This window comes from Camelus dromedarius, chromosome 14, assembly GCF_036321535.1.
Source record: "Camelus dromedarius isolate mCamDro1 chromosome 14, mCamDro1.pat, whole genome shotgun sequence".
NCBI classification, from domain to species: Eukaryota; Metazoa; Chordata; class Mammalia; order Artiodactyla; family Camelidae; genus Camelus; species Camelus dromedarius.
The window spans coordinates 7,940,059-7,962,989 of NC_087449.1; the positions used below are offsets into that span (position 1 = coordinate 7,940,059).

Sequence of the window (22,931 nt, forward strand, 5' to 3'; positions counted from 1 at the left end):
AACATTTATGGAATACAGATAAGGCATAACTTAGAGGGAAAGTCATCACTTTAAACACTGTATTAAAAAAAAAAGTCTCAAATTAATAATTTAAGCTTTCATCTTAAGAAACTCAGAAAGAGGAGCAAATTAAACCAAAAACCAAAGAGATCACAGCAGAATTCAATGAAATGGAAAATAAAAACAGAGAAAATGAATGCAACCATTAGTCTTACTAATAAAACTTTAGCTAGACTGACAAAAATTAAGACAATACAAAACAAAATAGAAAGAAACTAATTACCAAAATCAGGAATGAAAAGATGATAACACCCTAAAGAATGCTAAAGATGCTAAAGAAATCTGAAGAATTATGAGAGAATACTATAAACAACTTTATGCAAACTATGTAAGATAACTGAGATGACATGGACAAATTCATAGAAAGACACAAATTACCAAAACTAACTCAAGAAAAAACAGAAAATCTGAAAAGATCCATAAACAAATAAAAATATTAATTTATTAATTTAAATTTTTCCCACAAAGAAAAAAGGGTCAGATGGCTTCACTGGGGAATTCTTTGAAACATTCAAAGATATAATACCAACCCTACACAAACTTTTTCAGAATATAGAGGAAGATGCAATACTTCCCAACTTATTCCATGAGGCTTGATGCCAAACTAGTCAAAGACCAAAATAAAATTACAGATCAGTATTTAATACAATGCAAACATCTTTACCAAAATATTAACAAACCTAATCTAGCAGTATATAAAAAGGATTATACACCAGGGCCATGCAGGATTTATCCTAGGAAGGAAAGGTTGGTTCAACATTGAAAATCAACTAATGAAATACACCACATTAATAGAATAAAAAACTACCTAAACATCTCAATATATGGAGCAGAAGCATTCAACAGAATCCAATACCTGTGATAAAAACCTCTCCACAAACTAGGCCTAGAGCAGAACTTCCTCAAGCTAGTAAAGGGCATGCGGGTGTGGGGGTGAGTTGGGGAGGGGGACCCTACGTAGTTTACATCATATATAATACTGAAAAATGGTAAGTTTTTCCTAAGAATGGGAATAAGGCAAGGATGTCTGCACTCACCAATAGTATGCAACTAGACGTTCTAGTAGTGCAATGAGGTGAGAACTAAGATACTGAAGGCATACAGACTGATAAGAAGTAAAACCGTCTTTCTGCAGATGACATAATGCTATACGTAGAAAATTCTAAAGAAACTAGAAAGAAACTACTAGAATTCATAAATAAATTTATCAACACCACAGGATATAATAATATATATATAAAATTTTAATATACTAGGTACAAACAATCCAAAAATGAAATTAAAAGAACAGCTCCATTCACAATGCTAGTAACAGACATAAAATACTTAGGAATCCATTTTAACAAGACTTATTCACTAAAAAAAAAGAAAACATTACACAGAAATTAAAGAACATCTAAATAAATGGAGTGCTGTTTCATTTTCATAGACTGCAAGACTCAATATTGTTAAGAGAGGATTCTCCACAACTTGATCTACAGATTCAATGAAATCTCTCTGAAAATCGCAGTGGGCTTTTCTCTAGACGCAGACAGGCTAACACTGAAATCTACACGGAACATAAAGGACCCAGAAGAGCCAGAACAATTCTGAAAAGAGCAAAGTTGCAGGACCTAGACCACTTGGTTTCAGAACTTTTTTTTAAAGTTATAGTAACCAAGCCAGTGTGGTCTTGGCACAGGATAGACATGTATAGACCACTGGGACAAAACTTAGAATTCAGAAGTGAACTCTTATATTTATGGCCAACTGATTTTTTGGCAAAGGTGCCAAAATGATTAATGGAAAAAGAAAAGTCTTCAACAAATGGTTCAGTAAAAGCTGGATATCCATATGAATAAAAAAAGAACCCCATTCCATACCTCATACCATATATAAAACAACTCAAAAGAACAAATTTCGAGATAAAAGTACAAAATAAAAATCCTCATTACTTTGGGTTAGATAAAAATTTCTTAAGATTTGGCACAAAAGTACAATCTATAAAGGAAAAAATGATAAATTTGATTTCATTAAGATGACAAACTTTTGCTCTTCAAGGACATCATTTAAGAAGATAAGTCACAGATGGGGAGAAACATTTGCAAATTTATTTGGTAAAGAACTTGTGTTCAGAATATATAAAGAACTTTTAAGACCTGATAATAATAAGAAAGAAAATACCCTCAATTTTGAAAGTGGGCAACAGATTTGAAAATATATTTCTCCAAAGTAGATACATTAATGGTCTATAAGAACATGAAAATATGCTCAACATCATCAATCATTAGGTAAATACAAACTGAAACCACAATTAACTACCAATTCACACACACCAGAATGGCTAAAACCAATAAAGATGAATGATACCAAGTATTAACAAGAATGTGAAGAAACTATAACCCTCCTACATTGTTGAAGGGAATGTAAAGCCACTTAGGAAAACAATTTGGAAATTTCTTAAAAAGATAAATATAAACTTACCATATGACCCAGCAATTCTAACCCTAGATATCAACTCAAGAAAAATGAAAGCGTATGTCCATCCAGTCTTGCATGCAAATAGTTACTGCAACATTACCCAAATAAGCCAAAAACTGGGAACAATCTTAATATTCATCAATTGCTAAATGGATAAACAAAATGTTACATTCATACAAAATAGTATAATTCAGCAATAAAAATGAACCAACTACTGATATGTTGTATAACATGGTTGAACCTCAAAAACATCATTCTAAGTTCAAGAAGCCAGAAACAATAGATTATATATTATATAATTGCATTTACATAAAACATCCAGAAAAGGAAAACAGACCAGTGTTTGTCTGAGGGTGAGCTGAAAGTGGGGACCGATTAAAAAAGGGAACAAAAGGATGATGCAAATGTTCTAAAACTGAATTGTGGTGATGGCCACGTAACTCTACAAGTTTATTAATAAACACTGACTTATACACTTATAATGAGTGAGTTTTATGGTATGTAAATTACAGTTTGATTTTTTAAAAAGTTGTCAAGTGCTTATCTACCTAAGTAGAGGCAATCTGAAGCAGATCTTTTGCTGTGGGAAGAATCACTTCAGTGGACAACTTAATTATGTAAATTCAATGCTAGTAGGCATCCATTACCTTGGGGAAAATGATCTAACAAAACCGTTTGGACCTTGGTAAAGGCTGTTCCTTCTCAATACCCTATGGTAAAGAGATCTAACTAAAGGGAAGGAAGTAAGTAGATCTACATTAAAAATAAAACAGGAATTGAAAGGGTGGGATCAAAACCCAGACGCCATTCTTTCTAAGGTTCAGAATTACCCGTACTCCTTTCATCAACTGTAGTGATAGTATTTGTGGCCCATGAGTAGGAAGGAACCCTAAATAACTTTTATTAAAGAAGAAAGGAGAATCTGGTGATGTAGGCTCACGTTAGAGGGTCTGTAGGTCAAATTCAAGTGCTTACAGAGGACAGGCAGGTAAAACAACAGAAGCAGTGAAACAGTGAATGCTAGAGCAAATCAGACTGTAAATCCTGACTAAAGAGAACAGTTATTCAGGGCTGCCCATCTGTTCTCATATGAGAATAAGAGGCCACAGAAATCAATTTTTCAAACGGTTCAAGAATATGAAAGTCTAGATATTAATATGAAATATCTTTTTTTAAAAATCATTGTATTTTATATTTATATATAAAATAATGGTATTGCATTCAATTATTTAAAAATATCATGAGGACTAAACAAAACATGCCTGTGAACTACATCTAGGTCACAGATAACCAGTTTTCTATCCCTGGAAAGATGTTCAAGAAAGGAAGGCCAATTTTAGTACAGTGTGGGGATGGGTTGAAAGCACCTTTTCACACGTTCAACCTGGCATGAAGCCAGGATGACTAAGCATAAAGGATAAATTAAGGAAACTAAATCTGTGATATAAGCCTTGAATGAGTATAACACTGAAAAGGGTGGATCGTCCTCTCGTTAAGAATCAGGCCTCTACAAGTCTCAGTGCCATCACATCAAGACCAAGGATATGTCAGATTCTGGGGGACCAGTTTAAACCATGAAACTATGTAGCAGCGGCAAAGTCAATAGCAGGCAAAAATGAGATTACTAGCTTATGTACTAATAAAAATGCCCATCTCTTTAACCAAACTTTGGAAAGAATAGCCTCTCTGGAATGAGTAAACTTCCAGAAGTTTAGCAATACTTGAAGTGGCCTGGAAGAGGATGCCAAGAAAAGAGCCACTTAGAAGCCCTGCTAATTTGAATAGATGGGTACAATTGATTAATTTGAATATTTCAAATATGAGGCCTAATTTGTATCCCAAGTGGGCTACACTTGTCAGAGTTAAAAGCAGCCATTGTTTTAGGGCTTGCAAGGACTATTCACTCCCTCAGAAAATGCATCATTCTTCCAGTTTTAACTTATTAGCTCTTTGTGAATGACATCTTACTTTCAAAGTTCTCTGACCAGCCTGTTAGTCTTCTAGGTGTTCACAGTATGCACTAAGTTTCTGCAGCTCACAGAAAACCTCAGACACAAATCTTTGTTATAGGATGCAGAGACCTGTTCTTCTCACATACACAAAGAAAGGCTTCACAGGATCGTGATTAAGAGCATGGGCTTTGGAGCCAGGCTGGCTGGGTTCAAATCTTATCCATCAGTTATGTTACCTTGAAGAGATTACCTCAGCGTGTTTCAGTCTCTTCATCTGTAAGATATGACTAATAACAGTACCTATCTTATTGGGGACTTTTTAAAGGATTACATAAACTGATGTAAGCATCATGCTTAGAACAATGCATGACAGATAGTAAATAAGTGTTTCATATGATAATGTACACGGCAGTATTTCACCCAGGAAATGTGGGAGTGAAGTGGTACGAGTCACTGCTATATTGTGCAGTCAGAATTACAGGATGTACTTCATAATATGACTGAATCTCCAAGCCAAGCAGGTTATACGATGATGATTACCAAAGATAACACTCTATTCATAGGGTGGGGGGGGGCTGTAGCTCAAGTGGTAGAGTGCATGCTTAGCATGCATGAGGTCCTAGGTTCAATCCCCAGTACCTCCTCCAAAATAAATAAACCTGATCACCAAAGATAATGCTCTATTCAGCAACCAAAAATGTCTCTCAGGCCATTTGCTACTAATAATTGACCCATTTTGAAAAGTGGAAAAATTTTGATAAACACCAATAATAAAGAAGAAAACAAAGCATGCTTGGTGTACCAGAAAATTATACCGAGGAATTTAAACATGTCTTCTCTGAATACTGAAACAAGTATATCTGGGATGCAATTAATTTAATACAAAAGCCTTAAAATGGTTATAAGTTTTTAAAATTTGTCCTATAAAATATAAAAATAATGATATGCACAAAGATTTAGGTATAGCATTTATCATAGCATTTTTTATATAATAGTAAAGATTTAAAACCAATCTGGATAGCTAGTGATTGTTTCAATAAATTGTGGTGCATCTTTAAGACTGAATACAAAACACCCATCTTAAAAAATATTGTAGAAGAAATCTTTATGATAAGGAAAAATGTTATGAAACACTGTATTGAGAGATCCAAGTTTAAGAGCTGGTAGAAATCTGTATATCTATGCACAAAAGAGACTATATATAGAACAACATTAGTAGTGATTATCTTTTGGTGGGATTGCGTGTGATTTTTACTTTTTTCTTTGCTCTTTTCTATGATTTGCAAATGTTCTCCAATGAAGACATACTATTTGGTAATCAAATTAAAATGTTAATAGGGAAAAAGTCCTTCTCAAATTTTAATGTGCATATGAATCAGATGGGTGATCTTGTTAAAATAAAGATTCTGAATCAGTAGCTGTAGAAGGGGCCTGAGAGTCTTCCTTCTTAACAGGCTCCTGGGTGATGTTAACGCTGCTGAACTGGGACCAAACTTGAAGAGCAAGACACTAGCTAGAGTATGTACTTCATTTTCCTTCTTCTTTAACCAGTTAGTGTGGCTAGTCTTGCAAAACACAAGCAAGTACACGCTTCTCATTATGTTATTGCACTTGATTAGTTACTTGGCATTGTTAGATAGCCCATGGAAATATTTTCTAATTTCAAATCATTTAATACCCCAACTACTTAGTTTTACTATATAAAGTCCACTGATTACTCAAAATCTTACTAACATCCACGATAAAAATGCACAGGAGACATTGAAAAGTTCAGTGCTTCTGGAATGTGGTATTTACTAGGGTCAGATCAGCATTTTACTGCTTTTGCTTAATGGCCATAAGCCTTTAAAATAAATTCCAAAGATCACAGTAAAACAAATGAGAGAAGGCTTGTTAGTGTAACACTGTAGTCATAGTCGTCGTTAATCTAACAAACAACTTAACGTGTACTGAGAACTATGCTGGCAATACGCAAATAAACTGACAAATTCTATGCCTTTCTAGGAGTTCAAAGTTAAATAAGGGAGGTAGTTGTCTTGAGGGTTAATGTAATATAATCTTAATATTATAAAATAAAACATAATAAAGTGAGTATTAGATAATATGAGAACATAGGAAGAGATGATGAATTCTAAAAAGGATGAAGGACAGAGGAATAGAACACTTGGTGATTCAGTTACAGAGAGAGAATATTTGAGCAGAGTCTTAAAGTATGAGCAAATCTCACCGTTGGCAGAAGTAGGAAAAGGGAATTTCAGGTAGAAGAAACATCTTAAATAACCACTGTTGTTATGAAGGGAATCTACTTTCTGACTATTCATTGCCATGATAATGTAGTGATCAAAAGTGTTAGTTCTACATCGCTAATTATTAGAGAAATGCGAATCAAAACCACAATGAGGTATCACCTCACATCTGTCAGAATGCCTATCATCAAAAATCTACAAATAACAAATGTTGGAGAAGATCTGAAGAAAAGGAAACTTCTGTAAACTGGTAGACTGTTGGTGGGAATGTAAATTGGTGCAGCTACTATGGAAAACAGTATGGAGATTCCTTAAAAAAAAAAAAAACCAAACCATATGATCCAGCAATTCCACTCCTGAGTATATTTCCAGAAAAGACAAAAAACACTAATTCAAAAAGATACATGCACCTCTATTTTCATAGCAGCACTATTTACAATAGCCAAGGCATGGAAGCAACCCAAATGCCTAGCAACAGACAACTGGATTAAGCAGTGGTATATATGTATACTATATACATTAAGAAGATGTGGTATATATATTTACACACACGCACACACACACTATGACATAACACTCGGACATAAAAAAGAATGAAATACTGACATCTGTAGTAACGTGGATGGACCTAGAGAATATTATGCTTAGTGAAATAAGTCAGACAGAGAAAGACAAATAGTATATGACATCACTTATATATGGAATTTAAAAAATAATACAATGAATATATATACAAAAACAGACTCTCACACAGAGAAAACAAACTTGCGGTTACCAAATGGGAGAGGGAAGGGGAAGGAGACAAATTAGGGGTATTACGAGATTAACATGTACAAACTACTACACATAAAAGAGATAAGCAACAAGGATTTATTGTACAGCACAGGGAATTATACTCATTATCTTATAATAACCTATAATGGAATAGAATCTGCAAAATAACTGAATCACTACACTGTACACTTGAAACTAAAACAATATTGTGACTCAACTATACTTCAATTAAAAAAAAGAAGTCCTGAGAAAAAGTGTGAGTTCTGGTTAAGTGCCCAGCTCCAGTAGAAAATGTATAGTAGATATATGTATTTCCCTGAGTAGAATAAACAAGTTAACTTTTCCTTTATCATGCTAGTTAAAATTCTTTAGGCTCTTTTAGCAAAGGTTGCGTTATATATTATTCTCCACTTAAAAAACTGCATTGGCTCCCCACTGCTTATTAGAATGTAGTCCAAAATTCTGAATATCTAATACAGTTTTCAGAGGTCTGATCCAGACTGCCTTTCCAGGCAACATCTTATCTTTTAAGTAAATCTTAAATGTTCATATATTCACATATCTGTGTATGTTATTTTCTTATAATAAAATAATCTTTTCCTCCTTCTCTGAGTCCCAGAATTCAATTCATTCAGTATACTTGAAGGTCCCATCTTCTCTTCAGTGCTAATTTCTTCTTACACTAAGCTCCCACAGTAAACTACTTACATATTTTTAAGCAACCATTTTACTATGCCAGGAATATTATATTGTCTGTATGTTTGCTCTTCCTACTCTTGTTTTTGAGGGTAAGAACTAAACCTTACTATTTCCCAGAGTCTAGTTTATAGGCTATGATAATGTAAATCCACAAAAAAGTTTGCCAAATGAATAAAAATTGATTACTACCAAGAAGCTTATGTATAGTTACAGATGGAAAAAGTAAATAAAAAGATAATGTGGAAGGTCTTTTAGCTTAGAAGTTACAATGATACAGATTTAGTGGACTAAGAAGTAAGTATTGATGTGAACTGCCTTAAAGACTGTATGAGCCTTTGAAAGGTAAAACTGACTAGACAGAGTAGGCTATTACAACCACTTGAACTCTAATTCTACCTGAAGAAGTCCATGTACAAAACTGCCCTTTTGTTCAATATAGTTTCAGGAATGTGGATTTTTATCCACAAGAGAAATAAGCTGTCAATTTATGGGAAAGGGGAATAGGTAAGTTGTTTGAAGTTATTCATCTATTCAGTCCTTAAAATGTTGTAATTAGACATTCATTAAATGTATAAAGTCCGAGATTTAAAATGTGCAAAACTTCCATCCAGTTCAGCATTGTATAACTCAACAAACCATATATGATCAAAGGAAGATTTAAAAGCTAACCATAATAAATTTGCTGGAACAGGAGCCCAATGAATGTCAATACTCCCATTCATTCTGAGAATAAAAAGCAGAATTCCATTTCCAAGTTTTTGTTTTGAACTTCATGTACTTACATGTGCATGGAATCAGCTGTTAAATATTTATGTTATCAAACAGGAATTCCTGTTACTTAATTTAGTAGTGAAAGATAAAACACATTTAAGGCACCTGGAAACCACTATGTGGCCTCTTTATTCTTTGTTCCTATATTTAATGTCACTGGAGAAGAAAGTAACTTGGGTTAAAGTTGTTATATTTCATACATGCTTAAATTGGTAATTAATCTTTACTAAATACTTCACAATCCAATTTTTATAAAATTACACGTAGTTTCTGTGCCTAGCTGATTTCTTAAATAGCACTTTTGGAATAAGGATATTCAGAGAGCTTATTATCAGGAGGTATTACATTCCTTTTTCTTATCAAACAAGTCATGCAAGTAAACTGCTTTAAGTAGCTTTGAAGAATGTGGTTTGTATGGAAACTTCAAATAGTCAAAACTCCTTCCATAACGCACATTATAAATGAGTAAAAATCTGTGTTTTCACAACAAAAATAAACCTTGGAATTCTGAAACAAAAGCATTCCTCTGTTTCTGTTGTATCACTGTTTTTCTCCCCTATATCAACACATTCCCTAGTAGGAAACTAGAACTCCATACTTACCATTCTTATCACTACATATATAAAACTATTGTCTATTTTGACATTTGGGGATATGAAAGAGAAAGTGGAAGAACTCTTGATTAATAACATTTCAGTTACTCATTAAATACTTCTTATATTATGCCTATTATTTGAAAGGCTACAGGGTTTGCACCTAATTTCACTGTGTACAATAATTCTATTTATTGTATCTTGTGACATCACAATAAAGAAAAATGTTAACAGCATCTTACCAGTGTGCTTTTTTCAAAAGAAATTATAGTTCATATTATCTTCAATTGCTAGAATTTAAAATGTGTCTCAGAAAACGTTATAAACCCCACACATTTTTTAAATGGTGAGTATAGTTCAAATATAACTTTAATTATTAAAAGCCCATGATATTCATTGATCCGAGATACATTTACAAAACACCTACATTTGTAGGAACAGGCATCAGTGAAACAAACTAATTCAGTACTGTCCTCATTCCTCATCAAATGTTTAATTAAAAGGTCTTTTAAATGCATAAAAATGATCCCAAAAGACCTTAAGAGACTGCGATTTAACCGAATAGAACAAATAGAATGAATAGCAAACTTTTATTGCATAGTAAATTTTAATAACGTACTACTGCTTCAATATTCAACAGTTCATTACGTTGAAGATATCTAAGATTTCTCATCCATCAACTTGCTATGTAGTAAGGATTAATTACAAAAAACCAAAACTTCTAAAGTGAAAAAAAGAGTTGCACAAATATATGTTCTTTACTTTTTCCCTAAAATAGCTTTAAGAAGGTCAAAAATTCTGATGCAATAAAAAAAATAATTCAAATTAGCTTCTGTGGAACTATGAAGTTACTATATAAACCAAGGAGTCAATTTTGTAAGCCATTCGTGGTTTTTTGGTTGCTTTTTTTAAACTGAGTTTCTTCCTTAACTGCTATGGAGTATATAAACAGAAAGGCAAAATCTAGTGCTATTTTGTGATCAAACACACTAAAAAGGGCAAGAGTACCAAGAGTAATTCTATTGTTCCTGTAATCAGACAGACAAAAATACCTTGGGGAAGGTACGGTCCAAGGTGAGATGTGGAATGGCGGTACCAGTATTGTTTACATGTGAAATTTATCTTTTAAAGGGCATGTCACAAAAAAATCATTACGTATCACCATTTTACCAAAGCAGTAAGTACAAACATTTTAACATGCCTGGAAAGAATGTGATGCATGTAAACAACTTCCCCCCATAATTATAAGTAAGATAATTATAAAAGCTTCTGATATTTATAACATTACAAATATTTCACAAAGAATAATCATACTATGCTTTCATATTAGAAATCCTGCTTGCAAAACTGAAGTAACTTTGACACATACATTTAAAAATAAAAGATGGCAAACATGATAAAATTTAATTATAAATTCAAGAGTCCTTTTGCCCCTTTTTAATTTTAAGGCTTACAAATCTAAGACTTAATTTAAAAAAATAAGCTGACCATTTTTTCCTTAAATGTAGGCATTTCACTTTTACATAAGAACAAACAAAATAAAAATAAAGAAACAGTAACACATACTAGAGATGATGTAAGAATTTTATAGAAAAACTTCCCACTGATATTCAACTTAAATAATCATATTTAAAATAAAACAATGAACTACATGAGTCAGCTCAACTTGCAATCAAGTTTTGTGGATTTTTTCCCACTTCATCTCGCAAAATATCCTTGTGCAAATCATAAAAAGACAAAAAAACCACATAGTTCTGTGTTTGATTCTAAAACTCCAATTAGTATTTAAGCTTCTAGTTACAATGTATCATAAAAAAACTTACTTGATCTGTCCCATAAGGCAGTATGTTCAGAGAAATGAAGGCTGTCATTTTCCAGAGTTGTTTTCTGATCGTGTGCAGTACCTCTGGAGTGTCTATGAAATAATCGGCTAGCAAAACCTTCCAATTTCTGAAGAGCAGTTGTACCTGTATACTGGTTACAGGGTAGTTCTCTATAAGCTGCCATTCACGTGCATTTACACTTAACTTAAAGTAACTGAGAATATCTTCAGAAGGAGCTCAACAACTTCTAACACAGAAGCTAAGAGCTATGCATGTGTCAAACTTCCTGTTTGCAGGGTATTCTAACCACTACTGCTGTTCTGTTTCCTGTTAATATAAAACAGCACATTACTGAGCCTTTCTTAGCAAAACTCTATCTCAACTAGAGATGAAAATTTTAAAGACTTGTAATATCATCCTAAAAGGCTCTATGTTTAAGAGTTTTTTAATATTAATACACAGGTTAATGAGAGCATTAAATACAAAGCTTTATATATAGATAGTAGGCTGAAAACAATTTTTTAAAAGGAAAACTAGTTAAACATGTATTACAACCCTATGCAAACAACTGAAGACCACACCACTCTCTAAATATAATATGTTAAAAAAGTTGTGGTTTTTTTTTTTTCAGGAAATCAGCTTACATATAGATTTTATGCATCTTTATAAACTGTTAACTTTTCATTAAAAACTGGTTTGTAATGGATATTACAAAACACTTGGAAAAAATTTTACAACATAACTTTTAACTGAAAAAAACAAACTAGCACTTAAAGAACTCAAACTTGCTAACTCTTTGACTTTAAAACATACAGGAACTATAAAAACTTACTATGTCAGTACTGCTTATCAAACATACCTGCTGACAAGCACCTAGCTGCAGTATTTCTAAAACATTCTAAATATTGAAAAAAATGATTTAAAATTATATAAAATCAGCCACAGCAAGAAATTTCAACTGAGAGGGAAAAAATCCTTCTAGTTGACTGAGACATGTTAGTTTTTAAAGTTAACTCTGAGGACTACTGCTTACCTGATCCCTGATTTAGGGTTCTCAGTTAGAAACCACTCCTTCGGTTAAAAGTAAATTGTCCACTGGCACGAAAAAAGTAACCTGTGACATTTAACAATGATTCTGAGTACTTGCTTTCTGACGCTAATTAAAGGATTAGAAATTTGTGGGGTTCTCTTTGGAAGCTTTAAATAAGGGAAAGAAGGAAGGAAGGAAGGAAGGAAGGAAGGAAGGAAGGAAGGAAGGAAGGAAGGAAGGAAGGAAGGAAGGAAGGAAGGAAGAATCTTTTAAAAAATCTATCTAAAAAAATCTTAGTCAAGATTTCCTGCCTACTGCTTAACAAACAGAATAAATAGAAACAGTGACAAATAAATAGGAATAATAATGTAATCAAATTAGGGCACAACACACACACACAGAGGAAACGTGGACTAATGATTTTGCCAAATAACAGCTCATTTGTGTAATTTTATTTTGTGTAATAAAATTAGTATCAATCTAAACAAATAGGCAACAGTACCTCCAAAACCAAACTTCTTGAATTTGTAGCTTTCTGATAAATGTGTGTATATAATATCAGACAATTTATTTATTAACATCTGACTTTATACAAAACAGACACTGAACAGGTGTCTTCAGTCTTTCATAAACATCTACAGAGTATGAACTGACTCTGTATGGGCCTAAGTGGATAAAATTCCTGAATTCTTTGACTTGCTTTCTTGGGAGAAATTCTATTCATCCTCAAGGTACACTAAAAATGTCACCTCTTCACTGAAGTTCCCCATAAACTTCCTAGAAAAATAAACTACTCTCTCCTGTTTCCAATGATCTTATAATTTTATGTTAAAATTTTTGTTTATAAATATATATCTCAAGTTTTGTTACTTGAATTCATAAATGCAATGCATGTATTACATACTCAATAAATATATGTCGAAGTACTCATTTTTAATAAATTAATGGTCTAAATAGAATCATCAAACACTTGAAAATGTTCTAATTTTATTTATGATAGGACCATATTTGTAAATTATCCAACAGTCACCCAATTGTTCATATACAGACACAACAGCAATAGAAGTAATGCTATTTAACTTCTTTTTCTCTATATTCAGTGAGTTACTAAATTTTATCTATTCTTTGAGTTTCATTTTTACTAGGGCAAATGTGAATTTCTAAAATAATTTGTTTTCCATGCTTCCAGCAACTCTTTTCAATCACTTATCTCTGACATATTAACCTCCCCAAAATATTACACTCATGGTAATCCTTTGCCAAAACTACAAACTAATCCTAATATTTCAGTCCCACAATATTCATTTTTACATGTCTAGCCAGACTTATATTCAATGTTGCTTGAGTTCAGTACAGGTATTCCAGACTTCTAACTGGAACACTAAGATTAATTTATTTAAAGCAATGTATAAGCCTTATAACAAAATTACTATAGCCAAACAAGAAAATAAGAAAAAGGATGAGGAGGAAAAGGAAGGGGAGGAGAAAAGAGTAAGCTTCACTAGGCGAGTATCTAGAAAACACTACCTTTGAAATTTGTACATTTTTCTTCAATAAAACTGCTTTTTATTTGTTAAAAAGTCCTTATAGAAAGTAGAATCTTTAGTCCTCAGAGCAATGTTTCTATATATAGTAACATGACCAAGAAGCGGTTGCTATGGAAGTACTTAGGCAATTTGATTTTTATTAAAAAGAAGAACTCTACTGGCATCTACTGCTAGAAAGAAACAACTACAGCTTTAACGAAAAATGAATTCCTTCATAATTCAAATTAATCTTAAGAAATATATTACTTGTTATTCTTCTTGATATTTCAGAACTTGGATTTGTGCTAAGATGTCTAGCCATGTATCCAAAATTTGCTGTAATAACATGTCTTATATTCTATTAATAGCCAAAATAATGTATGATAAAACTAGAGAGTAATCAACTCTGAAGTTATATAAAGTCCTTATTATTCATTCTGCATTATTTTTAGAAATTATAAAATTTTTCAGAGTTGACCCACTTTTGATTTCCAGATCACAAACTACTGGTTTATTTCTTATGTTTAATAACAGTAATGATATTTTACACTTACAAAGTAACTTACAACATACAAAATGGTTTCCATCAGTTCATCAGATCTTTACAAATGAAGTAAGCAGGACCAGTATTATTATTCCTATTTTAAGATGAGAAAACAAACTTATAAATATTAAGTGACTTGCCCAAAATCATCTATATCTTCTACTTCCTAGATCAGGGCTCTCTTGTACTAAACAACGATTACCACAAGTAAAGATTTTTCCAAATGCAGTATTTGTCAAACAAGGATGGGGAGGTAGGGATAAAAGGATAGTAGGAAATGGAATTGGCTTGGATATACCACCCAGAGTCTGAGAATCTGCTATGAGAATGTTTTTATTCAGATGGTCAGCTTACAGCCATTCAATTTCATTGTCCACATTTAAGCTTACAATCATATTGGAGCCAAGTAGAACTATGTACTTTAGAGTTGAAGGTTAAAGAAAAGAAAAATACAGAAGCATATTTGACATGTAAATAATATATTTGCTCCGTGTGGAGGGCAAATGATATGACCATGACCCCAGCTTTCAAATAAAGTTTTAGAGTAATAATTTTGCCTTTCCCAAAATGTTATAAATGGTTTCATACCTTTACTAAATGGATTCAACCATATAAGACTGGTTTCTTTCATTTGACACAGCATAATAACTAAGGTTCATCCATGTTGTGTGTTTCATAGTTTTCTAAATTTTTATTGAATAGTATTCCATTGTATGGATTTACCACAATTTATATATCCATTTACAATTGAACTGTCTTTGCACCTTTGTCAAAAATTGGGTCTATTCTGGATTTTCTATTTTGTTCCACTGATCTATGTGTCAGTTCTTTCATCAATAACATGCTGTGTTGGTTACTGAGGCTTTTTGGTTTCTTAAATCTGACTGTATGCCTTCTAACATTGTTTTCTTTTTCTAAATTGTTTTGGCTATAGTTTCTTAACCTTTCCATATAAGTTTGTCTATTTACACAAAAATAATCTTGCTAGGACTTTTTGAGATTATATTCATTGAGAGAAATGGTATCTTAACTATACTGAATCTCTCAATCCATTATCACATTATATCTTCCATTTATTTGGGTCTTTGATTTCTTTCATCAGGTTTTATAGTTTTCAGTATGCAGACTTTGTACATATTTTGTTAGACTTAAGTATGTATTTTTTTTAAATTGGAGCTATTATGAATGGTACTTTAAAAGACGTTTACAATTGTTCATTGCTAGTATATAGAAATATGACTTATTTTTATATTCCTACCTTGTATACTGCAACTTTGCTAAACTCATTTATGACTTTTAGAAACCTGTTTCTTTTTATAGATCTCTTGGTATTTTCTGTGTAGGCAATCATGCCCTCTTTGAACAGATACAGTTTGTTTAAGTTTTTCCTTTTTAATCTCTATGCTTTTTATTTACTTTTCTTGCCATATTGCGCTGGCTAGAACTTCCACTAATATGTAAAACAAGTGGTGAGAGTGAACATCTTTGCCTTATTCCCAGTCTTAGGAAGAAAGCATTTAGTTTTTCATCATTAATTATGATTCAGCTGTAGAAATTTTTTGTCGATGCCTCTTATTTAGAGAAAGAAGTTTCCTTGTATTTCTAGTAAGCTGAGTGTTTTTATCTCAGAGGGATGTTGACTTTCATCTAATGCTTTTTCAATATCTATTGAAATAATCATATGGTTTTACTTCTGGAGTCTACTATTATGGTGGATTACAGTTACTAATTAATTTTCAAATATGAAATCAACCTTGAATTCCCAGGATAAAATGCTTTGGTGTACTATTCTTTTTCTATATCACTGGATTCAATTTACTAATACTTTACTGAAGATTTGTATATGGTTACAAGGTATATTGCGTCAAAGTTTTATTTTTATGTACTGTCATTGCATGATTTTGATATCAGATTAAGGATGGCCTCATAAAACAAGATGGGAAGTATTCTGTCTTTTATTTTCTGAAGGAGAATGCAAGAAACTAGTATCATTTCTTCCTGAAATGTTTGGTAGAATTTGTCAGGAAAACTATTTGGGCCTGTAGTTCTCTTTTGAAAGGCCACAAATACTAATTCAATTTCTTCAACAGATACAGTAGTATTCAGTTATCTATTTCATCTTCAATGAATATTGGTAGTTTGAGTCTTTCAAAAGATGGTCTATTTCAACTAAGTTGTGAAATTCATGTGAATAGTTTCTAACATCCCTTTATTACCCTTTAATGTCTGTGGCATCTGTAGTTATATACCCTCTTTCATTCCTGATATTAATAATTTGCCTTCTCTTTCTTGGTCAGTCTGGCTAAAGGATTCTAAGTTTTTATTTTTTAAAAAAACTACCATTTGTTTTCATTGATTTTCTCTTATCATTTTTTCTGTATTCAATTTCATTAATTCCTGCTCTTATCTTCCCTCTACTCTGCCTCTATTTTCTTTGAGTTTTGTTATTTTCTGTTTGTCCATCTTTTTTTTTTTGAAAGCTTTAATAAATACAATTACTGTACAGTAAACTGCAAATATTTGAAGTGTACAACTGGATGTTTTGATATGCAAAAACAACTGTGAAACTATCACCACACTCAAGATAATAAATATATCCATCACCCTCAAAACTTTTCTCATATCTCCTCATGATCTCTCCCTCCTGCCATTCCAAATCCCTAGGCAACTTATACTTTCTGATAATATAATTTGCATTTTCAAGACTTTTATATAAAATGGAACTTTCTGTTAAACTTTTTATTTTGGAATAGTTTTAGAGTTTAGAAAAACTGCAAAGGTAGTACAGAGAGGTGCCATATGTCCAACACCCAGTTTCATTATTAACATCTTACATTAGTATGGTATATTTGTACAATTAATAAACTAATTTTGATACATTATTGTCAACTAACATCCAAAGTTTATTCAAATTTCCTCAACTTTTACCTGATATCCTTTTTCTGTTGCAGGATCCCATTCAGGATACCACATTACATTTAATACTCATGTCTTCTTAGGCTCTTCTTGGCTGTGATGGTTTCTCAAACTTTCCTTGTTTTGATGACCTTGACAATTTTGAGGAGTATTAGTCAAGTAAGTTGTAGAGTACCCCTCAGTTGGTATTTGTGTGAAGTGTTTTTTTTTTCTGTATTAGCTGGGGTTATAGGTTATTGAGAAGAGGAAACAGAAGTTAAGTGTCTTTTTTTATATCATATTATATCAAAGGTATATACTATCATCATGACTTATCATTGTCGATGCTGATCTTGATCACCTGGTTGAGGTAGTGTTTGTCAAGTGTCTCCTCTATATAATTACTTTTCTTTCTCCCTTTCCATACTGTGCAATGAAATCACTATGCCCAGCACATACTTAAGGAATGGGGAGTTATACTCTACCTCCTTGAAAGCAGAGTGGAAATTCTCTGCGTGGGCAATGTGTCTCATTCATCTATCTATCTATCTATCTGTCTGTCTGTCTGTCTGTCTGTCTATCTATCTATCTATCTATCTATCATCTATTATCTATCTATCTATCTATCTATCTATCTATCTATCTATCTATGTATCATCTATCATCTATCTATCTAATCATTTATTTACATCAGTATGGACCCACAGATATTTTTTAAAATTTGGGGCTGTAATTCAATACTACATTTTCTTGCTCAAATTATCAAGCTTTGGCCACTGGAAACTCTTTCAATTGCCTTCTATGTCCCTTTGATATACAACTGTGTGCACACACGCATATGCACGCGTATTGGAGCACTTAGTTATTTCCCACCACTACAAAATGGCCCATGCACATTTTCTATACTTACTACCCCAGTCCTAGAATTAGCCATTTCTCCAAGCAGCCCTAGTTCCTTTTATTGGACAATGGTATTAGAAATCAAGACTTTGGAACTAGATGTGCTTGCTGCTACTGAGGTGTTGTTGCTTCTAGGCCCTCTCAGCTGTCAGAACAAAGAAATATATGTGTATACTAATGTGAATATATACTCATATCTATTTCTATATGTAACCATCTGTATCTATAATAAGGTAAACATAAGTTCTTCCTGGTATCTCCAACTCTGATTCACTGCTGTATGATTCATTTTAGCTTCCTCTCCTTTCATATCAGAAAACTCCCACTTCAACAGTGAGAAACCCGGCTTCTACCATCCACTATCCATTTACTTACTTGTTCAATTTCAGTATACGCACATGGCAATACCAGCACTGTGTACCTATACAGTTAAAAACTATTTCCCCATAGGAAGCAACTTTATCAACTAGAGAACAACACTACGTAGTTTTCTTTTGCCTCTGGTCTTACAGACTCCACTTACGTCCAAATTTACTTAGGTCAGCACTTATCATATCATCTTCGGTGAAGTTGTTTCATACATTTGTAATACAGTTAGACTGCTTTGTCACATTTGTATTTTATTTTTGGATTCCTCAACCTACTAAGTGATTTTTGAAAAAAAAATTGCACACATTAAGGTTTACTCTTTATACTTTAAGTGTTATGGGTTTGGACAAGTACTTAATGTCATGTATCCACAATTAAGTATCATACACGATAGTTATGTATCATACACCTTAGTAAATCCCCTGTGCTTCCCTGATCCTTGGCATCTACTGACCTTTTTTACCATTAGCTAGAGTTTTGCATTTTCCAGAATGTCAATTAACTGCAATCACACTCCATGGAGCCTTTTCAGACTGCTACCACTTAGCAATATGCATTTAAAATTCATACATATCTTTCTGTGGCTTTATAGTTAATTTCTTTATAATCACTGAATAATGTTCCATTGTATGGATGTACCACAGTCTGTTTATCCATCACCTATTGAAGGATGTTTTGGTTGCTTCCAGTTTTGGGGAATCTGAGTAAAATTGATATAATCTTCTATGTGCAGTTTTTGTGTGGACAGTTTTTTAAATCATTGCAATAAGTTCCTAGGAGTGTGACTGCTGGATTATATGGTAAGACTATATTTTGCTTTGCAAGGAATTGCCGAAATGGCTGTACCATTTCATTACTACCAGCAATAAAATGAATTCCTATTGTTCTGCATCCTTGTCAACAACTGGCAGTCAGTTTTGTGTGTGTATGTGTTTAGCCATTCTAAAAGATGTATAGTGGTATATCATTGTTGTCTTAATTTTCAATTCCCTAATGACAAATAATGTTAAGCATCTTTTCATATGCTTATTTGCCATGAGTATCTTTAGTGAATTTAGATATTCCTTCTTTTTCAGTATATGCATTGAAGGTTATAAACTGCCCTCTAAGCACTGCTTTTCCTAAATCCCCCAAATTTTGATAAACTGTATTTTCATTATCATTTAGTTAAAAATATGTTAAAATTCCTCTTGAGACCTCTTCTTTGACTCATGTATTATTCAGAAGTATGTTCTTTAATTAATTTCCAAACATTTGGGAATTTTTCCAGCTTACTTTCTGCTATCAATTTCTAGTTTAATTCCATTGTGATCTGCATATATACTTTGTACGAGTACTATTTTTAAACTTGTTAAGGTGTGGTTTATACAGAATGTGCTCCATCTTGGTGAACAATCCATGTGAGCTAAAGAAGAATGCAGATTCTGTTGTTAAATGGCATATTCTGTAAATGTTAATTAGATCAAGTTGACTGATAGTGTTGTTCATGTCATCTACATACTTACTGATTTTCTGTCTGCTTGATCTATCAATTACTGAAACAGAAATGCTGAAGTCTCCAACTGTAATAGTAGATTTGTTTTTTCTCCTTTTCAATTCTATCAGCTTTTGTCTCATGTGTTTTGACACTCTGTTTAGGATTGTTAAGTCTTGGAGAACTGGCCACCAAATCATTCATAATGTCCCTCTGTATCCCTCATAATTTTCATTGTTCTAAAATCTGCTTTGTCTGAAATTAATATAGGTACTCCAGCTTCCTTTTGGTTAGTGATAGTATGGTAGTATGGTATAACTTTCTCCACTTATTTCCTTTTTACCTTATTCTTTAGAGTTTCTTACAGACAACACATAATTGGGTCTTCTTTTTTTTTGTATATAAAGGTCTGGTTTTTTCTTAATCTACTCTGAAAATTTCTGTTTTTAATTCAGTATTTATACCATTCATATTTAACCTGACTACTGACATAGATTAATATCCACTATGTAACTGCTGTCTACTTGTTGCATTTTTCTTCCTGACATTTTCTGCCTCTTCTAATTTTAATTGAAATTTTCTATGATTTTATTTAATCTCTTCTCTTAATGTATCAATTATACTTCTTTTTAGAATTCAATGTTTGTCCTAGTGTTTGCAATACACATTTTTAACTGAACTATGTCCACCTTTAAATAACACTATATTGCTTCACTTGTAGTGCAGCTACCTTATAATAATGTATTTCCAAGTCTTTTCTCCTCTTATGACACTGTTGTAATTCATCTCATTTATTCATATTCTAAAATCACCCTGTACACTGTTACTATTATCACTTCAAAAAATTATCTTTTAGATCAATGACAAATAAGAAAGATTTTATTTTACCTTCATTTTTTCTTATCTGATGCTTTTCCTTTCTTTATGTACATCCAAATTTCTAACATATATAATTATCCTTCTTCCTGAAGAACTCTTTATGATTTTTGCTGGACAAATCTGTTGATAATGAATACCCTTGGTTTTTGTTTGTCTGGGAGTCTCTGTCCTTCACTTTTGAAGGATAATTTCACTGGATAAAGAATTAATTATAGTTTAGTGGGGTGTTTTCTTTCAACTTTTAAATATTTCACTCCACTCTCTTCTTGCCTGAATGGTGATGAGAAGTCTGCTCTTTCGTAAGTAAGGTTTTTTCCATCCTGCCTCTGGCTTCTTTCATGATTTTCTTAGTCTTTGGTTTTCTGCAGTTTAAATATGATGTGCCCAGGTGCAGTTGTTTTGGTATTTATTGTGCTTGGTGCTTTTTAGCTAGGCTTCCTGAACCTATATTTTGATGTCTGTCATTAATTTGTAACATTCTCTGCCATTCTTACTTCAAATATTTCTTTTACTCCTTCTTTCTCCTTCTGATATTCCAATTAAGCTTTCCAAAATTATCCCCTAATTCTTGTGAATTATCTTCAACTTCACTGATACTTTCCTCAGTTGTGTTGTGTGCTCATCCATCTGTTGATGAGACCACCAAAAGCACTTATTTCTGTTACAGTGTTTACTTTTAGCATTTCCATTTGATTCTTTCTTAGAGTTTCTTTCTGCTCACATTATTTATGTGTTCTTGCATATTGCCTACTTTTACCATTAGAATTTTCAACATATTAATCAGTCGTTTTAAATTCCCTATCTGATAATTCCAACATCTGCAGTATCTGAGTCTGGTTCTGATGCTTACTTTTGTCTCTTCAGTTTTTTTTTTTCCCTTGCATTTAGGCATGCTTTCTAATTTTTTTTGTTGAAAGTTTACCACGTAGCATTGGATAATAAGAAAAGAGGGAAACAGGCATTTACTGTGTGGATTTGTTAATCTGGCCAGGAGGTGGCTGTGTTTAATGTTTGCTGTAGGTGTCAGAAGCTTCAAGTTCCTCTGGTAATCTTGTTTTGACTCTGGGCTTCCCTCAGTACTCCTCAGAGAGAGTCCATGTCTTGTAGCTATTAGCCATAATCTGTTGTTCTTATACTGGAGCTCCATTATATAGCTACATATTTGCATAGTTTTTTTTTTTTCTTTTTGCTGTTGGTATGAAGGTAAAGTGTGGGGGAGGAAAAGCATGCTATAATTTTAGATATAAATTTCTCTCTTTTTTTAATTGGCCTATGTCTCTAGGATGTGAACTTCACAGGTATTTCTCCAGTGAGATAGCTTCCCTCTGCTTAAGATAGGAAGGCTGGAAGGGGCTGGAGAAGGACAGATGTCCTACTCAAACTGGAATATGGCTCTGGTAATGTATTTTCCCCCAGAGAGTAGACCTTGGTTGGGAGTGCTGTGGGCATGTTTCACAATGATTATCCTTCTCTCCTCTTGCAAAAGCCACAAGGAGTTTCTTCCCCAGGATCTTCATCTTGAGAACCTGATGGGGTTCCTGGAAGTGAAACCCACAAGAGCCTTCCTAAGACTGCTGCTCCCAGGAGTTTCATACTCTCACTCAAGTCCATACTCAACCTCCAGCAACTTGTCAAAATTACCTTTTAAATGTTTTTCTTAACAATTTATGGCTCCAGTGGCTTCTGTTCTACTGGTAACCAGATCTCTGCTGCAATTCTCTGGATTTGCCTCTCTCCAGATTTCAGGTTGGTGGCTGCTCTTGTAAAAACAGGAATGATGACTTCCAGGTTTGTTATATGTCAGAGCTAAAACCAGAAGTCTCTTTCCTTCTTCCTTCATTCTTCTGCTTCCTAATTCCTGCCTTCTTTTGGATTACTTGAATATCTGCATATTTATATAGTTGGTTTTTCTTTTTTGGTGATGTTCTAGAGATTA

General features: G+C 32.9%; 1 protein-coding gene across 2 annotated transcripts in view; it reads right to left on the bottom strand.

The window, feature by feature from the left end:
* PRKACB (protein kinase cAMP-activated catalytic subunit beta) overlaps nt 1-22,931 on the bottom strand; it is a 116,851-nt gene that overhangs the window by 55,271 nt on the left and 38,649 nt on the right. Inside the window, exon 1 of one of the 2 annotated variants that reach the window (XM_010987145.3) lies at nt 11,379-11,658. The exons of the other annotated variant lie outside the window; for it this stretch is intronic. Within the exon in view, the coding sequence (XP_010985447.2) occupies nt 11,379-11,562 (184 nt within the window). The 5' untranslated portion in view covers nt 11,563-11,658. Of the gene's footprint in view, nt 1-11,378; nt 11,659-22,931 lie in introns of those variants that run through there. 2 annotated transcript variants of the gene reach the window in all.